The 19,623-nt window shown below is 49.4% G+C and overlaps 8 protein-coding genes and 1 non-coding gene across 9 annotated transcripts; 5 read left to right on the top strand and 4 right to left on the bottom strand.

Annotated features, from left to right (window-relative positions):
• Positions 1-1,030: 1,030 nt before the first annotated feature.
• Positions 1,031-2,235, top strand: FMAN_00374 (putative CYB2-lactate dehydrogenase cytochrome b2; the record flags this gene model as incomplete). Its single annotated transcript, XM_041822217.1, has 2 exons — positions 1,031-2,149; positions 2,203-2,235. The coding sequence occupies 2 exons, from the start codon at positions 1,031-1,033 to the stop codon at positions 2,233-2,235; spliced, it is 1,152 nt and encodes a 383-aa protein (XP_041687919.1).
• A 1,275-nt stretch (positions 2,236-3,510) lies between these two features.
• On the top strand, positions 3,511-4,824 carry FMAN_00373 (uncharacterized protein; the record flags this gene model as incomplete). The annotated part of the gene is made up of 1 exon (XM_041822216.1): positions 3,511-4,824. One exon carries the CDS (start codon positions 3,511-3,513, stop codon positions 4,822-4,824), a length of 1,314 nt encoding a protein of 437 aa, XP_041687918.1.
• Positions 4,825-5,057: 233 nt separating this feature from the next.
• On the bottom strand, positions 5,058-5,963 carry FMAN_00372 (uncharacterized protein; the record flags this gene model as incomplete). The annotated part of the gene is made up of 1 exon (XM_041822215.1): positions 5,058-5,963. The coding sequence occupies one exon, from the start codon at positions 5,961-5,963 to the stop codon at positions 5,058-5,060; it is 906 nt and encodes a 301-aa protein (XP_041687917.1).
• Positions 5,964-6,660: 697 nt separating this feature from the next.
• On the bottom strand, positions 6,661-9,016 carry FMAN_00371 (uncharacterized protein; the record flags this gene model as incomplete). The annotated part of the gene is made up of 2 exons (XM_041822214.1): positions 6,661-8,948; positions 9,004-9,016. 2 exons carry the CDS (start codon positions 9,014-9,016, stop codon positions 6,661-6,663), a joined length of 2,301 nt encoding a protein of 766 aa, XP_041687916.1.
• A 1,786-nt stretch (positions 9,017-10,802) lies between these two features.
• FMAN_00370 (uncharacterized protein) lies at positions 10,803-11,567 on the top strand (the record flags this gene model as incomplete). The annotated part of the gene is made up of 1 exon (XM_041822213.1): positions 10,803-11,567. One exon carries the CDS (start codon positions 10,803-10,805, stop codon positions 11,565-11,567), a length of 765 nt encoding a protein of 254 aa, XP_041687915.1.
• A 468-nt stretch (positions 11,568-12,035) lies between these two features.
• On the bottom strand, positions 12,036-14,463 carry FMAN_00369 (putative dolichyl-phosphate-mannose--protein mannosyltransferase; the record flags this gene model as incomplete). Its single annotated transcript, XM_041822211.1, has 5 exons — positions 12,036-12,679; positions 12,730-13,489; positions 13,537-14,089; positions 14,143-14,273; positions 14,329-14,463. 5 exons carry the CDS (start codon positions 14,461-14,463, stop codon positions 12,036-12,038), a joined length of 2,223 nt encoding a protein of 740 aa, XP_041687914.1.
• Positions 14,464-15,148: 685 nt separating this feature from the next.
• On the top strand, positions 15,149-15,220 carry tRNA. Its single transcript has one exon. It is a non-coding gene; the product is annotated as a tRNA-Arg (tRNA).
• A 1,539-nt stretch (positions 15,221-16,759) lies between these two features.
• Positions 16,760-18,678, top strand: FMAN_00368 (uncharacterized protein; the record flags this gene model as incomplete). The annotated part of the gene is made up of 2 exons (XM_041822210.1): positions 16,760-17,812; positions 17,860-18,678. 2 exons carry the CDS (start codon positions 16,760-16,762, stop codon positions 18,676-18,678), a joined length of 1,872 nt encoding a protein of 623 aa, XP_041687913.1.
• Positions 18,679-19,083: 405 nt separating this feature from the next.
• On the bottom strand, positions 19,084-19,421 carry FMAN_00367 (putative Mitotic-spindle organizing protein 1; the record flags this gene model as incomplete). Its single annotated transcript, XM_041822209.1, has 3 exons — positions 19,084-19,146; positions 19,210-19,287; positions 19,350-19,421. 3 exons carry the CDS (start codon positions 19,419-19,421, stop codon positions 19,084-19,086), a joined length of 213 nt encoding a protein of 70 aa, XP_041687912.1.
• Positions 19,422-19,623: the final 202 nt, after the last annotated feature.

Genomic DNA, 19,623 nt, shown 5'->3' with positions numbered 1-19,623 from the left:
TGTTTGGCCATTTTCTAAGCTTAAACTACCTAAAGTTATCGTCAAACAAAACATTTCAGGTTTGACCGCCCAAGGGGGCTCAATGACTCGTTGTTTTGTTAATGCCAACCACTATACCCATGAAGTGAACCTGTCACAACTTTACTACTGTACAGTCAAGTCAATACCCGATCTAGTAACCGTCTCCCGCGTTTTAAACTTCGGCGCTGTCGAACTATGCGATCGAAGTGTGAATGACATGAGCTACAGGGATCACCATGCCAAGAAACATGCTGTATCACTCCCAACGTAGCCCTCCACATTATATCCCCCATCCCATCGTCGCCTCGAGAACGGATGAATTCTGAACCGGAGCATTGGGCCAAGTTGCCAAGATTGTGAATGCGCGTATATGACGAGTAATGTAGCATTCTTGATACCATATGGCAATAACGGGCAACAAACACCAAAGAGGAATGTAGTATAAACGAGAGGACCTTTGGTATCTTGTCACCAACACTATCACATACCTACCTACCTACCTACCTACTGTGTACAGTGTCCAAGTGCCCATACAAAAATTCTTTCACCTGTTACAGAAACGGATCAGATAGAGTAGAAGCTGCTACAGGCGCAATTTCGGTAGTGGACCCAAGACAGCGGCACTCCGATGTGTGGCTCATGGTCTGCCGTTGCATCGCATTACGTATCGATGTCATTGGTCTTGGTTAGTATCTCCATCTGTTAGACTTTGCAAGGAGGCTTGACATGTCAGTCGCACTAACTAACTACCTCACTAACACAGACAGAGCAGATGGGTTCATTGTTAATCAAGACAAGGCAAACACCCTTGACCATGGCCTTGACCTTGACCTTGACCTTGACCATGGAAGACATGTTTCCGTAGTATTCGGTCTTGACATCAACTCTCATTCCCTAAAGCTTAAAAGAGCCGCTTCGCCCTTCTGATCAACACTTCTTATTCCCCAGCCAGATCCCGTCTCAAGACACTCTTTACTACCCATCACACACTCATTCTCATCACAATACAATGCGCACCCAGATCCTTACCAGCGCCCTCCTCTCGGGGGCCATGGCTGCTCGTCCTTTCCTCGAGCAGCCCGACACTGGTCTTGAGACCATCGTCGGCGATCTTCCCACCGGAAAGCTCCCCAAGCTCGAGCAGATGGTCGGCCTTCCTGACTTTGAGTGGGCTGCTAAGAACTACCTCCCCATCCAGAACTACACATACTACCGCAACGGTGCTGCCGGCGAGTGGTCGTACCGCAACAACCTCGAGGTCTTCCAGCGTTACCGCTTCAAGCCCCGAACTATGGTTGATATCACAAACGTTGAGAACACTCTGCCCACCAAAATCCTCGGCCACAACTTCTCTGCTCCCTTCTTCATCAGCCCTTGTGCCAGGGCCGGTAACGCCCACCCTGATGCTGAGCTTAACCTCATGAAGGGTGCCGGTGAGGGCGACATTCTGTACATGCCCGCCCTCTACGCCTCTCTCACCATTGAGCAGATCGCCAAGGCCAAGTCCGAGGGCCAGGTCGTCTTCCAGCAGCTCTACCTCACCTCCAATGACACCGAGACTCAAGAGCTCCTCGATCGCTCCGAGAAGGCTGGTGCTGCTGCCATCGTCTTCACAGTCGACTCTGCTGCTGACGGCAACCGACACCGCGCTGCTCGATTCGGTGTTGGTTCCGCTGACTCCGACTACTCCTACATCACCTGGGACTACTACAAGAAGCTCCAGAAGATGACCAAGCTCCCTGTGATCATCAAGGGTATTGGCTCTGCTGCTGATGCTAAGCTTGCTGTTCAGCACGGTGCTCCTGCTATCATCCTCTCCAACCACGGTGGCCGTCAGCTCGATGGCAGCCCCTCTGGTCTTGAGGTCGCTCTTGAGATCCACCAGGAGGCCCCTGAGGTCTTTAAGAAGATTGAGGTCTACGCTGACGGTGGTGTCCGATATGGCGCTGATGTCCTCAAGCTTCTTTCTCTCGGTGTCAAGGCTGTTGGACTCGGACGTCCTTTCATGTACGCCAACGTCTTCGGTGTCGATGGTGTCAAGAAGGTCATCGACCTTCTCAAGCACGAGATTGCCATTGACGCTGGTAACTTGGGTGTCCCCGATATCCAGAAGATCAACCCCAGCTACGTAAGTTTATATTTGAATGTTCATGTCTGATCAATCGCTAACAACATTTTTAGGTCAAGTGGCAATTCAACAACTGGAACCAGTAAATATGCATTGCGATGGCGTTGGGTTGTTGGGTTGTTGAGCTGTGGTGCTGGTACATACACATCTTGATTCAATTGTTTATATTTCATCATACATATAGATCCAAGAACATAGAGCATGAATCTTTTTCTCACTTCATATGCTAGTCCGAATCTTTTGTGAAACTCGGACCTTGTGGTCCAATTGTGTTACTTCACAAGGTGTATCTTGATGATTAGTGGACATTATATGATGAACTCACTTGGCTTCTCTCTCGTGCCTCAGTCAACAATTCACTATTTCTTTGCTATCCATGATATGACAAATCGAAGAGAACAGGGGGTAGCATCCGTAGGCACGTCTATGTTTATGTTGCCGACATATAACACAGATAAAGCATATTGATATTCTAGAATTCCGATTAGTTGATATGCAAGACATGCATATGCAGGTGCAGCTTTGAAACACATAAATCATCCTCTATTGCATACGGTAATCCCCCGTTCCCGATATGGGCCGTGTCTTGTACATATGAGAGTCATATCATGTCGAATGACCAGTTTCAAAGGGTTTGTGAAAGGAATGATTTATTTAGAAAACCATCGTAATTTTCTCAAGTGTCCTGTCATAGTCGGATTGAGTGATTGCGGCTTACAGTCAACGCTCATCCCGGCCTCGATCCGGCCGGCTCCGGGTGTTTCCCGACTTCAACCGGAGCGGTTGTCCGGAGGCAGCATGTTCCCTGCTATAAAAAACAAAACAATGACCACCTGCGCTGGAGACGTGTCCTTTTGCTTACAGCTCCAGCTTCTTGCAGATAATGTCACGTTCCGTGAAGCATCGAGGGCCTATAGATTCGTGATTCAGGTGGAACACAGGCCCTTCAGCTCTTATGTCGTGCAGTTACATACATGGATCACCCATCTACGATCTCCCCGCGGCCCCACGGGGCGGTATGGCCCGATTTACCATCTGACAGGATAGTACATTGTTGTACTGTTGAGGTTGAGTTATAAATACTCGGAGATATCCTGAGCCGGTCTCATTTCTGTTCTTGTCTGGTTTGGTTGGCTATCGATTATCAGTCCATGTGCTTCTTTGACCATATCACTTATAAAGAACCCTACCAAACTTGCATGGTCTTTTGATCTCCCGACACAATCTCTCCATAAGCTCTCACAATAGCCGGCTGTACTCCTGTCATCCTTGTCACTTCGATCCCGGGCCTGCCACTTTACAAGACAAATCTTCACCAGCTTCCTATCGACAGTTGACAGAGAGTTTCACCATAAACCAGCATGCCTGGATCTATCAAGTCTCTTAAGCGTCGGCCTACAGCCAAGTCAGCTGCCAAGCGCATTGGCCGAATGTTCAAGCGTACAAACAGCGATGGCCCTGAGGCAACTTCACCTGCAGACTCGGGCTTCTCCAAGGACTCGTTTGACAGTTCTCGAGTTTCTACATCGTCTCGATTCTCTACGTCCTCACGTATGACTACAAAGGAGAATGTCGAGCAGCCTCGCCCTTCTGTATCTCGGTATGACACTGCACCACCGAAAGAACGTGAAGTGGTACCCCCTCACCCGTTCTTCTCGTCCAACTCAGAGCCGCTTCTTGAGCATGGGAAGCCTGTTGGCCCTGGCATGCCGGTTCAAATTGAAGTAGTGATTGAGCCTGGAACGTTACCTTCACCTGTAGACAAAGAGTCCAAGGATGAACACAAACTGCCCGACACAAACTTTCCAAAGCAGCCTGAGCCCGTCGAGACACCCAAGAGTATTGAGAAGGCAACAGAGCCACTTGATAAAGTCACTACACCCAAGAAAGCACCGCGTCCTTTGCCGGAGCCCCCGACAAAGAAGAATTCACTCCCTGAACCCGAGTCGCCGATTCTCCCAAGAAAATTCAGAGAGGAGTCTAAGGTCACCCCCCACCCAATGCCCAAATTCGAAGACAAGATAACGCAGAAGTCCGAGCCAAAGATTGAACCCAAGCCGAAAGCTGAGCCGGTCAAGAAGACGATAGCTCCACCCCCGACTGTGGAAGATGAGCCAGAGCCTATCGCCATGCCCGTCAAGGAACAACCGAGACCGAAGCCCAAAGCTGAAGTCAAACACAACCCTCCAAAAGTCGACCATCAGACGGTGCCTAAGGCTCAGCATAAGGGTGTCCAGCCAAAGATGGAGCCCAAGGTCCAGCCAAAGACTCAGACTCATAAGAAGAGCACACCTGTTCAATCTCCTCATACTCCTGAAGTCGCTCAAGAGCGATCAAAGGCACCGTCTCCAGAAGGACCAGCTACTTCGTCAGCCCCAAATGTTCCCACGATGCAATCTACCATAGAAACATCTTCTGCCCCAAGGGTTGCTTCTATCCCCAATGCAGCATCAGTTCCAACATACTCAATCACTCTCAGCACCTCAACAGTATTTGTACCCAAGACAGCCCCGGCTCCTTACACAGCTAGAGCACCTACGACGGCCCCAGCTCCGATCATAGCAACAGCACCCAAGGTTGTCATGTCAATTCTTGGTTGGACTCTACCAAAGCCTGCTCCGATCCCTAAACGAGCTCACTCTCCGGCAACCTCGTGGATCGTGTCTTCTGCCTGAAGTTTGATGATGGTAAACTGCTGTAATTCGAATAATTTCCTTTGTTTATGATGCCTGTTATGATTAAATAATTCTTTCTGTGTAATTTATCAAGATTGACCTAGGATAAGCAATAAAACAACCCAACAAACTTGAATCTCAACTATGCCTAACTTTGAAGGCTATTATATTGACGCTGATCCGATAATGCGATGTGATTCAAGTTTCATTCCTATACGGCCTATCTTTACTACTTAATCCGAGGTCTTCTTAAGAAACCCTTGTGAAATCAAGCCCTGAACGAAAGCAACGACCCCTTTAATAGCAACCGGTTCAATAGTTCCCTGTACATCTTGTGAAGGGTCAAATGATGCAATCGTCAACGATACCGGCTTTGTCTTTGACGGGATCATCTTGAAGCATTTCTCCAGATCATCTTCCAGCAATCCACCATGCGCAGAAAACTTGTTGACAATACCGACAGAAATATCGAGAGCATCAAGATCCAAGTGCACCATAGTCTGATCAAACTTCTTCTCATCAAGGACCTTGCCAAGCTCACTCTCAAAGTCAACATGATGATCTAAATCTCCCCAAATGACGGGGAATCCAGCCTCCTCGACTCGAGAGCGCTCAAGGTCTGTCACATCTCGCATGCCGCAGTGCACAAGGTTTTGCTTGAGATCCATGGCCTCGAATCCCTTGATGCTAGTCAAGAGGGTTTTCCAGCACAGACCTGCCATCATGGCAACAGGCATTGAGTCAAGATATCCACTCTTAAGAACATCAGGCGTGTTGAAGTCGTCGTGGGCGTCGAACCAGATACAAGAAGGTATTTCCCCAAGCGCAGCTGTTAAACCGGCTTGAACACCGACAGTGGTGGAACAGTTACCAGCCAAAATGATAGGGAACTCACCCGAGCGAGCGATATTGGCTACACCTAGGGAAGTGCGACGCAAAACCTCGAAGAGCCGACTGATATCACCGTCAAAGTCATCGATAGGATCGATCTCGTGCACGTTGACAGTCACGCCGAGGTTTCGAATTGCGTCGACGAAGCCGGCATGGAGGAGCGCTTTTGGTCCAGCACCGACGGCAACATCTTCGATACCAAGGTGATAGGGAGCACAGAGAATAGTTATGGATTCTGCGGGAGACATGCTGAGTATGATCAAGAATGCGTGCGTAGAGTAAGGCTTTCTATGAGCTAGTGATGTTGACTCATAACAATGGAATCTTATCCAATGGCCTGATCAGAATACACGGAGAGATATGAATAGTTTGAAGATAAATGGAAAAGAAGTAGTAATCAAGTGATGACTAGGTAGGTAGTGTTTCTTTTATATATGTGATCATGGTAACTCCTTGACCCTTGCCAAAGCCGGAGTAGTATGGATATCAGGCAGGTATCACCAAGGCTTGAACCGAGCATCGACAAATCAAAGAAAAGGACAATATCGTTCTTGCTTCGATTCTCCGAGAATCATGTCGTTCTTGTCTTGGGCCTGACAGAATCGGGCTCAAGGTTGAGTCAGAGAGCAGTCACTGGCAGCTGTGGCTTTGACTCGTCCACTGAAGGGCGCGCATTTTGACAAACACCATCGATCGATCAATGACTGCAACTCCACCGACTAACCCATGGCCTAGACCTGGAGATTCCAGTCAATACTTCTTAGCACGTTCACTCACCCAATCAAATGACTTTTCAAGACTCGTTAAATTCAAATCTAGTAGCTGTCTTCTTCCATCCAGAAACACCCCTAACCCAAAAGTCAAATGAATATTCCTGAGTCCTCTGCTACACGGGTCTATCCCGTCCAACCTATTGAACCAAAAGCGCCAGCTAAATGAAACCACTCATGCGTACTCCAGTGTGTCGCCTCCTCGGCGCTCTCCAAATAGATATGCTGCCTCGAGACAAAATCGTCCATGTCCTCTTTCCATACGTCTTTCGCTGCCGTAGCAGATCAAAACTGCGTCAACGATACCGCTCAGGATACCTTCCATTGCGCCCATAACAGAGTATCCAATGAAACTAGCCATCATACCCACGACATAGGCGTAAGCAGAGCCACGGACACCCACGCCATCTGGCAGCTGAATTCGAAGCTGCTTAGCAGTAATTACCCAACCAGCAAAACCGAGACCAGTAGCCATGATAAGTCGCGTTGCCACAAGCAACAGCTTGGCAAGTCGATAGGGCAAAAGTCCATTAGGCTGTCCGCGATTTCGCAAAGCTCGAGGAGTCAATGTAGTCGTAGGAACCGTCGGGGATACAAGCTCCATCTGATCCAGGCCTCTGGCGGAAGTAGCAAGATTCTGAGAATGTATAGCAGAGTAAGTAATAGTCAGCGGGTTCATCAAAGCAATGACCGGCGTGGGGATCCAAAATGAAGCAATATTTGTGACGGTAGCTCCGAGTTTTCTGGGCAGGAAAATCAGAGGTGCTCGAATCAGCAGAGACAAAAGAGTTGATTCGCAGAGACTGCCAAAAATCGTCGTGAGGGCATGGTTGAGAGCAGCCGAAACAATCTCGCGCGAAGGCGTAGCAGGCCCAGCATTACGGTGAAAGTACCACTGAGATACTGTTGCGGCCGTGGTAGCACGATGAACAGCATTAATCACCGAGACTGTCCACATATAGAGGAAGATGAACGCGGCCCCAAGCCACCAGCTAGAAAGCTGAATTACGAAACGGAGCATAGACTTGCTGAAATGACCGCCCATGAAGACCCTGGTAAACATAGCGAGCCATGCCCAGGTCCACACGACAATCAAAGCCAAACATCCGAACCCAACGAAAAGCAGTGCCGAGTTCTGGGCCAGAATGCGGCTGGAAAATTGAAGAATCTCGATCGCCTGTTGGATAGCGCGTCGTCCTCGGACTACAAGCCAAATCCATAATATGCAAGAGACTGCAGGGATTATGGAAGCCCACCTCATGACGGAATCCTGGAAACTGCTTCCATGCCATCGGCCTTTGAAAGACGACACAAAGGAGTATATCGAAAAGGAGAACAGAATGACTGGTACCGCAATCAAGATCACGCTGACCAGTGGCCGCACAAACGATCGTAGGGCTGCCAGCCAAATGAACGATACAAACACAGCCACCACCGTATCCACCGCAAGCATATGAAATGACTTTTGTAGTGTAGTGTAAATGGTATCGCCGACCGGGCTTTTCCGTGGTGATGTGTGAAGCCACACCAAGAAGAATGTCGAGAGCATGCCAGCAAGACTGATTAAGAAGATCCAGGCAAAGAAGGGATCATGTCGAAAGATCTCACCCTCGATGTATTGGAATGTCGTTTGTATAGGCTCTTCCTCCTGGGGGGCACCTCGCTGTATACTGGCATCTGTTTCTGTCGTAGACTCTCGCCTTGCCATAAATGGTGTTCGTTCTGTATCCGTACCCTTAAATTGCTGGAAAGCAGGAGGACTGCTTTCTCGTGGAGTTTGCCCCCCCAAAAGCGAAGCCGAAGGGTCCTCATCTGGATCATCTTGCGACTCGAGTCCAACGTCAACCATTTTGCCTTTAACATCGGTTCCATGACTACTGTCTCGGTCTAGACTCGAACGAGCATCGTCTTCGGCTTCTTCTCCTATGGTATCTCTCGCAAGTCCTGGGCGGTGAGTGCTTCTTGTTCCATTCCAACTGCTTCGAATACCGCGGCGCATGCTCATATCTCGATATGGGTCGTCATGATTCAGGCTGTCCTCCAAAGATCCCCGGCTATGGGCGTCGGATTCAACACTATCGGCGAGTTTGCTGGCAGCTGCTACCCGTCTTGACCTCTGGAGAGCAAACATATCGGCAGCCTCTCGGTCCCTCTCTTCCTCGTCGTCCTCTTCCCGAAATTCGTCCAGAGTACTGTGGAATAGTGGTGCATCCTGGGCAGCTGATATGCGCGATGCGAAAGCTAATTGACCAAACCGAGACCCAGCGCCGGTTTGTTGATATGGGTTTCCTCCATAGCCCCGACCCAAGAAAGATCTACTTGGTCCATTTCCTCGTCCTGTTTCGCGCTGATTTCGTGTGGAGCGAGATGGCCACTCTGTTTGTCGTGGAGGATTGTCGTTGTTATCGGGTTGTCCGAAGTTCGATAGCCTGGATTGTGACTGGGCTAAGAACCTCGATGCATCTAGAGAACAAAGTCAGCTTGCTTGCAAGACGGCGTAGGGAATAATAGAACATACACTCCGAAAACATCGCGCGGTCTCGACTCCTTCCGCCTCACGTGCTGGCAAATATGTAGGAACCAGTCCTTGTTGATGTAGATATCTGACGTGACGTAAATACGGTGATAGGCAACCACAGGTATCGCCGTGTAAGCGCAGAAGACGACTGTTGTTTGGATTACCGGATCGCAATGATGGAGGCTGGTAGATGGAAAGCGGAGGTGGTGAGGAGATAAAACTGTCGTCCAGGCAAAAGTAAAGGCTGAGATGCAGATGAATGAATGGCTGGTTGTTAAAAGGTTAAGGTAGAGCGTGGAAGTACCCGACCCAGTCCAGGTCATGAGGCGAGGCGGCAGATGGCAGATGGACGGTCCGGGGCTTATCAGCGAATGAGTCGCTGACCGAATGCGTCCATCCCCAGTGCAGTCAGTGCAGTCAGTGCCAGAGGTGCCTAGGCAGATCCGCTGGGAAGACCCCTGTTAGTGGACCTAGGTACCTTAACGGACAGAGCCACCTGGGCAGGCGGTCAATGACCTGAAGACGCGAGCACCTCAGGCGCCACAGGCAGCCGTGGGGTTGATGTGGAAGACCGGGAGGCACACGACATGTCTAACAAGTATCGGCTAGAGTCAAAGAGCGGGTTGAGATACCTTCACGTGAGGTATTGCACCTTCAAAGATGCACGCAATCACTCTCGTTTATTTAGCATTCAACTCCACTTTGTTGACGATTCTTTGACTGCATGTTATTGCCACCAAACAGTTGCGATAGTGATCGTCTTTGTTGACGAGTAATCTGTATCTCACTCACATCTTCTTCATTGTTTTGAAACTCTCTTGACTCGTCGCTACTTGCCAAGTTGAATCAAGCTTCGCTTGGTCTTGTGACACTCTGAAGATCTCTGAGTCTCACTCAGTCCTCACGCGGAGGCAATTTGCATACGATATCAAACACAGCGACAGATGACTTTTACTGTGTCAAAGAAACAGATCAAACGACTCTAATCTCAAAGATAGTAGTTATAGATACATTCACTTATATATACTTATCTAAGACGAAACACATCAACTGACCCAAAGACCCAAGAACTAACAAGACGTTATCGATCCATTCCCCTTGCGTCACCGATAACCACCAAGAAACCTCTAATCCCCATTCGGAGAGGGCCCTTCAGGCACGAGGTGCAGCGCCAAAGCACCCTCGAGGTTCCACTGATACTGGATCTGATCTGATCTGCTTGGTCGTCGAGTTGCTTCACTGAGTTAGCTTGCCTGCTTGAGTCGTACAATGCTGTAACTCGTGACTGCTCAGCATCTCAAACCATAGCCACAGGCCCCAACATCTGACTTGTGCTACTCTCCAGTTCCCTCCCCATAGCGTGCCATATTTTCTGGTACTGTATCTCTACTAATTATGATCTGTAAAAACACAGTATTTGTCTCATTTACACTATTTTGCTCTTATCGTCATTCCGTGACTATCGCCATCTCTAAGTCTGAATTTAGCCCGCCCGGAGCCACCTTTAGCTTCTAGCTCCCTCAGATAAACCACCCAGCTTCCTCCAACCCTAAATTTCTACCACTTACAACCCATCCCTTCTCATTACCAAGTCACGCTCACGAAACACCAGCATCACCGAATCAGATACTTCTCTTATCTTACTTTGTACCTCGGGTTTGACGTCGCACCACCGCAAAGGACAGCTTGCACGTGCTTCACTCCATCCTCTTTAGCTCGAGGAAACCAAGCCCATCGATCAGCTCTTCTCCAACGAACCTCTCTTCTTCAATTCTCATCAGCCTTCTCAGTCTCTTCCCATGTCGACCACACCGTGGGATTACATCGCCAAACTCGTCTGCATCGGCGACTCAGGATGCGGCAAGTCTAGTCTTACCATTCGTCTCTGCGAAGGACGCTTTTCGCCTCATCACGACGTCACCATTGGCGTTGAATTCGGCTCCCGTATCGTCCCCGTCGGCCCTCCCCACTCAAAAGTCGGCGCTGCCAACTCTTCAGACCCCGATAACCAGGACCAAGAAGCCGACGGTCTTCCTGAACCTCCTCGGGATGACTCCAACACGCCCCAGAAGCATATGAAGCTTAGTCTTTGGGACACAGCTGGTCAGGAGACGTACAAGTCTGTCACTCGATCTTACTTCCGAGGCGCAAGCGGTGCCTTGTTGGTCTTCGACCTGTCTCGAAAGCAAACCTTTCAGCATGTTACAGACTGGCTTAATGATCTACGACAGATCGCCGAGCCCGATATTGTGGTTATCCTGGTTGGCAACAAGGCAGATCTGACACAACAGGAGGACAACAAGCGTGAGGTCACACGCGAGGAGGCAGAGGAGTGGGCCAAGCGTAATGGCGTTATGGAATACGTCGAGACAAGCGCAAAGAGTGGCGAGAATGTGGAAAAGGCTTTCATGCGGGTAGCAGAGAGGATATACAACAACATCCAGGCGGGCAAGTACGATCTTAACGACAGAAGATCCGGGGTCAAGGGTGCAGGCGCTGGTGGAACTCGCCAAGTCAAGCTATCTGGAGATGCCAATAAGTCAGCGGGAGGTGGCTGTTGTTAGAGGACAACAACCCAGGACAATGCGAAGAGGAGGACACAAATGACCTACAGACACACGACGCATCATGATACCCAGTCAGCCAGCAAACGTCGTCATCATCGAACAAGTGTATGAAAAGCTCAATATGAATTGTACACAATAATGCATAATACATTGCTGGCCTTACCGAGGCCACCTTTATTAAGGGCAACAGAAATGACAATATCATAGCATTACCGAAACAAGATCCATCCGTAACTGCCTTATTCCGTTGATCTTGTTTCGTCTTTTCTTCCTTCATTCCTTGCTTTGATTTCCCAACAAATCCCGCGGCCCGTCTTTTACATGAGTTCCCCAGTTCTATATCCTTGCAGCACGTTTTCGAAATCGAATAATACCAAACACGTCTGCATGGCGGTGCATGAGACAGCTCGCCTAGATCACTGTGTGATCAGAAAAAAGAGATTGCTCAAAACATTGATCAATCCCTTAGTCGGTGACTCGCCAGTTGTCGAACCACTTCATGTACTTGTACTGCTTGTGGTTGCCAGTCATACCCCAGCAAATGGGGATGAAGTAAATGTAGAGGCCGATAATGACGGTGTAGAGAATGCCATACACGATGGTCTGGATGGTCTTGTTGCGGTTGCGAGTGAACCAGTCAATAAGGAAGCCAAAGTTGAGAATGGCGAAGTAGAGAGCCGGGTAGTAGTGATGCACATAAGTGACACGAGCCATAATAACAAAGGGAAGGTAGTGAAGGAACCAGCCGGCAAGAGGGTACAATGCCGCGTAGTGAATGTGGTCAATCTCGTTCTCGCTGAGATCGTTGACACCTCGTTGCCATCGAAGGATGTACCAGACAATGACAAGACCAGCAATTCCAAGGGAAGCGGTGGAACCCCAGTAGATGAGAGGGTTACCGAGAAGGAAGTACTTGACGATATCATCACCCCAACCGCACATACGGAGACCGACGTGAAGGAAAGGCCACTGCCACCACTTGGAAGCGAGGTCATCCTGCTTATCAGGGTCGGGAACCAGAGCGTTGTTGGAAGTCATCATAGCAACGTTCAGATGGACGAAGTCGTGGAAGAATGGGGACTTGTAGACACCAGCCTCGGCGGGAGGGACTAGACAAAATTAGCATGAGCAAGTCTGCGTCGTTCTCTTCAAAACTTACGCTTTTCGTTCCAGTGAGCCTCGACGTTCCAGTGAGTGTAAGTGTCACGGGGGTTGTTCTCCTTGGTGCAGGTAACCTCAATCTGCTTGAAACCCCACTGAGGAAGGTTGACGTTGCCGGCTCGGAGGTAGCAGCCCAGGACCTCGTGCTTGAGACGGAAAGCAGTAGTAAGAGTCCTGATCTTGCTGCGGTCACGAGAAGCAGAATCACGAACAACCTCAACCTTCCAGTGGTCCTTGTCGTCACCAACAGTCAGGTTACCGTAGCTGGAAACTTCCTTGTGGCCTCGGGTGACAGGGGCAGCGATGTCATGAGAGTGTAGGTTGCGGCCAGTCTGAGCGTGGATAAGTCGAATGACGGAGTTGTCACCGATGAATCGCAGATCACCCTCAGGGTTGTAGTCCTCCTCTCGGCGGTTGGGGTAGAAGAACCAGTCGTTGTTGGTGTCCTTGTGGTGGTAGCAAGTAACCTGCTGCTGCTTGGAACCCTCAGGGTAAGTCTGAACGTGAGAGTGAAGAAGACCACCACCGTAACCCATGTTCTTGATGGTAGCGCGAGAACCAATGGCAATCTCGAGAGGGCTGTCCTTCCCAACCTGGGTACCCTTGAGGTTAGCCTGGAAGAGGGAGCTCATCTGAGCATCGCCAGGGCCGGAACGATCGAGAATGGCGAAATGCAGGGCGAAAGAGAGGAGGTAGATCAGGAAAGGGATGACGATGAGGCCAACAACACGGGTGATGACGTGGGCACCAAGAGTGGTCTATGGGTGGTTAGTCAAGAACAGATGTCAGTCATGATACTACTTACAACAGGCATCTTGGTGTCACCGAACTTTCGCCAGAGGTCCTCAACGGTGTAAAGACCGACAAGAGCAGTGACGAAAAGACCAACAAGCTTGACACTGCAGACACAGCCAATGCTGAGACCAGTCAGGAACAACCAGAAGAACCACTCAGGCTCGAAGCTGCTGTGTCGCTGGTTGTGAAACTTGGACCAGCAGAAGACGGTGGCAACAGTACCGCATAGCAGCATAGAGTCGAGCAGGATGAAACGGCTGATTGTGGTGTAGGAGTTCTCGCAAAGAACCATCAGAGTAACGAGCCACACAGCAGGACGTCGAAGCTTGAGCTCACGGGCAGTGTAGTAGGCAAGGGGAATACAGAAGATACCGAAAGCCGCATTGAAGATACGCATGATGGTGTAGTTGACTTCCTCGGGGTACTTTTCGCCAGACTTGAATTCGAATGTTCCATTGTAGCCAGCCAGGACTCCAGAGAGACCGACGAGCATCTTGCCGAGAGGGGGGTGGACATCGAAGTAGTATTCATGCTTGATATAGTAGGAACCGAACTTGCCGAAGCTATCGAGGTGTTAGAGAAGGTTTACGGGACGGCGAAAGTCAATTCGACATACTGAGCTTCATCCCAAGTAACGATATTGCTGATACCAATCTTGTAAAGTCGAGTGAAGATAGCCAGGAGAGTGAAGATCAGCGGGGCAATGACAACCTCCCACTGGTCGAGTGTTTGGAGCAATGAGGACTCCTGAGATGCGGTCAGTATTGTTCAATGGCACTTCCTCTATGCACAGGTGCAGTACCTTCTTGACAAGCTTCTTGTTGTCCTCAGGCTGAGGAGTCGGGACTTGCAGGTTAGCTTGTCCAGCGACAGGACGCTGTCTCAGACCATCGCCCAGGTCAGCGCCTGAGGCGACGGCAGCCTTGTCGGCAGCCATGATTATTCAATCGTATAGATACCGGGTCGAAGGAGAAGTCGCGATGTTTGCAGAATGGATGTTTGATGGGGGCCAAAGGGGGTTGATGTTGGCGAAGTAAGCTCGACAGGAGGGAGAAGGGAAAAAAAGATTGGACGAGCTGTCGAGACTCAAGGGAACCTGGAAGGGAGGAACACCAGCTTCAGCGAAGGAGCCGTTTCTAAAACCCTGTGATCATAGAAGAGAAACACAGGTCGGAAGAGGAAAAAAAGGAAGAAGAAGAATCAGGAGAGGGAAAACGATAGAGAGAGAAAAAAGAACTGGAGATGCCCGAGTCCAGAGAAACGAAACTGAACCGGTTCGGCTTGAGGTGGTTCTAAGAATATTACACGACAGTGAATCTCTTCTGTCCCCTGAAATGCCACATATGCTCTACGGGCGAGTCGTCACCCACGCTAAACAGCTGCTCCCGTACGGCTCCCCTTGGCGTGAGCTCCCGACCAGTCGATACTACCCCCACCTCAGCCTAGTCCAGCCTTCCAGCTCCCATGTCCGTTTTCGATAGCGCGTTGCACTGAATGTTTTAGGGGCAATCAGCTGCAGGGATCCAGGGATGAAATTCAAAAAAGTGGCGCCGTTCTCTGCCAGACTCTGTGAGGTAGCGACATCTACTTGTCAGTGAGCGAGAACGACAAAAAAAACTCGAGGTCGCGTGGCCCAATGGCAAGGCGTCTGACTACGAATCAGAAGATTCTGGGTTCGATCCCCAGCGTGATCAGTTTCTTTTTGCTGTTTCTCGATCTGACTCTGTTTCTGAAGCTTCTTTCATGCAAGTGCTTGTTTCAAATTGACCTTGATCAACGATAGACTACTAGCATCCAAAAGACGCTCTTGTCTCCATGTCAAGTACGGAGTAGTAAGAACCAATACACTGGGATTTCCACCCTTTTGCTCGATCAAACTTTCATTTGTCGAAGGTCTCATGCTTCTTCAAATCGTTGATTCTGATTGCAGCCTCTTCAGACAGTGAGACAGTGATTAGCAGACAGCTGTCTCCTACTAATGACGTCCATCTCTGCGACCTCCCTGCGCAAGCGAAGAGGCAGAGAGACATGCAGAGCCGAAGGCGTTCAAGGACCCACGGATCGTCATGACTGATGAACGTCGAATTACTGGGCAAAAACAGCCTCTCTCTGTTTGTCTTTTGTACTGAATCATGAGACACGAATAAGCTCAGAGTGAATAGCCTTTGAACACTACTTCAGCAATTGAGTTTCAGGGCTATGAACTCTTTTAGGATCGTAGAATATCGAGGGAGGCATCTCAAAGGGTCCAGAAAGGGTCTCCCTGGCCTGACGGCTTCAGCGGAACATACCCTGATCTCATCTGTGCCTCACTTACACAGATGGCCTAAAACCAAGAGATTGACCGCCGAATTCAATTTGTTCCACCGTATTTTGCCGTCTTTGGCACCATTGATCCTGATCCTCTGCCTCTGTCGTTCAATTTCCCCACTACATTCCCTATATATCCGAATCCTCGTCTGATCGAGGTTCCGACAACATGCGGTTTGATCCGTTCCCGTAATCGGAGCGTACCTTTGCCTTGTACCTACATACTTATGGAACTGACAAAAATCCATGTTAGTTGGGTTTCAACGGCTGAAGGCGAAACCGTCGATTTTGAATTGGCAAAACGACGGGATTGAATATGTTGCTAACAGTCCATCTATGATATCCAATGGCAATTGCATAAACAGAATCGGCTTGGAGGTCTTCTGTGAACCACAATCCACAGTCACATGCTAAAAAACGGCCCCCTATCTTCCCCTTCTCATCGCTCCAAACGGTGCACTTACTGCATATTCTCCGTTTACCATCCGCTATTCGGAAAACTCCACTGAATGTCACTGGGGAACAAAATCGCCTTATGTCATCCAACTCCAGTCTAAAGTCAGAAGAACAGAGCTAGAGACGCCGTAGTCTCTGGCTTCTCCAGTCTCTCGTCATTCCGTTGTTTTGAGGCGCCTGGTCCTGTGCCGTTACCGTTTCTCCTCACTGCTACAGTACCATTACCATATTGCAGTTCTCTTCTACCTTGCCAGATCCCCTCTTTCAGCGCCATTCTCTATCATCCTTCTCTCTCCTCCACTGTATCAGTATCGGCGCAAGTACAGTACAGTACAATACAGTACAGTTCCAAACAACCAGCTCCTCTATCTTATTAGTGCGCCCGTACGGTATCTTGGATCGCCGCTTAGGCCTTTCCCTCTTCCCAACTTACTTTAAGCCTCCACTCCAACCTACCTACCAACTTGATGTCTTCCCTCGTCTCAGAGTTTCTCATCAATCCCGTCTTGCGTCAGGCTCGTCGATTTTCCGAAATCTCGCGATCTACCTTCACTGGCGATGGAGGCGACTCGACCGAACACGCTGACGCAGTGAGCGATTCCGGCCATCCTGATAGTCCTGTCTCTGCGCCTGTAACTGTACCTGTACCTCTGCCAGTACCTGAGCCGGCACCGGTGCCGATCATCGAGTCTCCCCTCACCAGACCCCTCAGCGTCTCGACCGAAGAAACAAGAGTTGAAGAACCCGAACCAGTCCCAATCATGTCCCAAGAAACTCCTCCCCGCGATCATATAGGGATTGCTCTGAGCCCGCTCAGCTCTCGCCGGATTCCGGAAGACGATGGTATGCGTGAGCTGCGATCCCGGATCCATTCGATCAACGCCCAAGACATACCCCAAAATGATAAAGCGCGGTTAATCCATGATATTCTGTTGGAAGGATATAAGTCATCCAAGACAGTGCCGCTTGTGAAGAAGATCCTCGAGAGTGGTGAAGGCTTGGATGTACCTCTGTCGCAATCACCGTCGTCGCCAGTATCGAGGCCGTTGAAGTTCTGGCAGAACCAACCGGATGAGGAAATATTCATCTTGAGCGAGGAAGACAAAGCACCGACGTATGTACCTGTGAAGCCTCCAAAACGACATGGAAGTGAGACTCCAGTGGAACCTTTAGAAGTAGTACCAGAGACGGAACAACCTCTTGGATGCCAACACTACGAACGAAACGTCAAGCTCCAATGCTTCACATGTAAGAAATGGTACACCTGTCGTTTCTGTCACGATGCGAACGAGGATCACAACCTCATCCGTACAGAGACGAGGAACATGCTTTGCATGCTCTGTGCAACACCACAGAAGGCCTCGGACATGTGCATCAACTGCGGCGAGTTGTCGGCATACTACTATTGCGATATTTGTCACTTATGGGAGAACCGCCAGAGTAAACCCATTTACCACTGTAACGACTGCGGTATCTGTCGTCGAGGCATGGGCCTCGGCAGGGACTTTTTTCACTGCAAGGTGAGAACAGTCATGCCTCTATGATAATGATTGCTGACTAGCTGTAGACCTGTCGGGCATGCATCTCAACCTCGATTGAGGGCTCTCACAAATGTATCGAGAGGTCAACAGATTGCGACTGTCCCATCTGTGGCGAGTACCTCTTCACTTCACCACGGCCTGTGGTCTTCATGGCTTGCGGTCATAGCATTCATAAGAAGTGCTATGAACAGCATATGAAAGTGTCATACAAATGCCCGATCTGCAACAAGAGTCTTACGAATATGGAGAGCCAGTTCCGAAATCTGGATGTTGCCATCCAGACTCAACCCATGCCACCGGAGTTCCGCGATACCACTGCCGTTATTCTGTGCAACGACTGCTCCGGAAAGAGCACTGTTCGATATCACTGGTTGGGTCTGAAATGTTCCATATGCCGGTCATATAATACGGTAGAACTGAATATTGTGGGAGGTGACCGTGCAGGATCTCAGCCGTCTGCTGAAATGCAACCAATTGTGGAAACTGGGCGGGATGCTTCTGGATCTGTGAGTGGGAACCGAGCACCTATCACAGTGGGCAACAGGCGCAGACATTCGTCTCACGGTGTTGAGGCTCAATACCGCGCTCCAGATCGAGTTGCACGATCAGTGTCCCCTGGCAATATGGGGTTCGACTCGATCATGGCACACCTGCCACCAGATGAAGAGTCAGAGGACGATATCCTTGGAATTTGGAGAATTCGAAACCGTGGCAACAATGCATCTGAGAATGACGAAGATTCGGAGCTGGATGATCTTAGCGATACACTTTCAGACGCCGAAGAGGAGGACGACGATGATGACGAAGAAGACGAAAACGAAATTATTCTTATTGGACATCGATGAGCAATCACAAAATAGCATGATATAAGATCAAAAGGGTTGGCTAGGTTGTTTTACTGCAAGGCGTTTGGGGGACTGCATTAACTTGGTGGGGAGAATACCAGTTGGAGGCTACCGACTGCCTATATGTGTACGAAGGGATGTGACTAAGTTGGTGGTTTGCATCTTGGGCGCTTATTATTCTGCGCTGATTTTGGGTTTGAAATAAGATTCGACGGACACAAAGTATGGTAGCATGATTGTTTGAGTATGTACCTAGGGCATGAGTACAACAAAATCTCTATTCTGGCAGAGTCTTTTGCGCCGGTTAAGTGAAAGCATTTCCCTATGAACGCCTACCGAAACAATATTTCCATAATTCCAAATTCAATTCGTGTCAAACCTCTGTATAGAGTTCATTCCGCTCACTCAACGTCGTCTTGCCGTAGCTGCTGGTTGCTGGGCCTCTTGTCTGAGTTCCTTGATAACTTGCTGCACGAAAACACATATTAGACGCTCTTTCAAATCGGAAACACATAAAATTCAATTACGTACCGCTAAAGCCTCTGGGTTCACTCCGCGCTCAATCATCGAGATGCAGATTGATAGAGTTCGGCGATCAAGGTGACAGTTCTGTGATCTCAAGTCAGCGGTCGGGTCTTCACGCGTGTTGGTTTATGGATGAGCTATCGTACTAGGATAGTAGAGATCTCATGGAGAATATCTACGGCTTGTTGCGCAGCAGCGTGCTTATCTGGTTCAGGCATGGTGATGGTTGGTGGGTTTTTGATATGGTGTATGAAGAGAGGGAAGTGAAGGGTGGAGGTTAATAATTGATCATGGCGGGGAGACGCGGGTCGCGGTTTGGTTTGGGCTGATGCAAATCATGATACCCAATAAACAGCAAAAATGTTATTAAAACGACATGGTTATCGGTGCTTTGAGAAGGAGGTTTCAACATGATAGTCT

This window comes from Fusarium mangiferae (assembly GCF_900044065.1).
Source record: "Fusarium mangiferae strain MRC7560 genome assembly, contig: FMAN_scaffold013, whole genome shotgun sequence".
NCBI classification, from domain to species: domain Eukaryota; kingdom Fungi; phylum Ascomycota; class Sordariomycetes; order Hypocreales; family Nectriaceae; genus Fusarium; species Fusarium mangiferae.
This window is presented reverse-complemented; position numbering and strand designations above follow the sequence as displayed.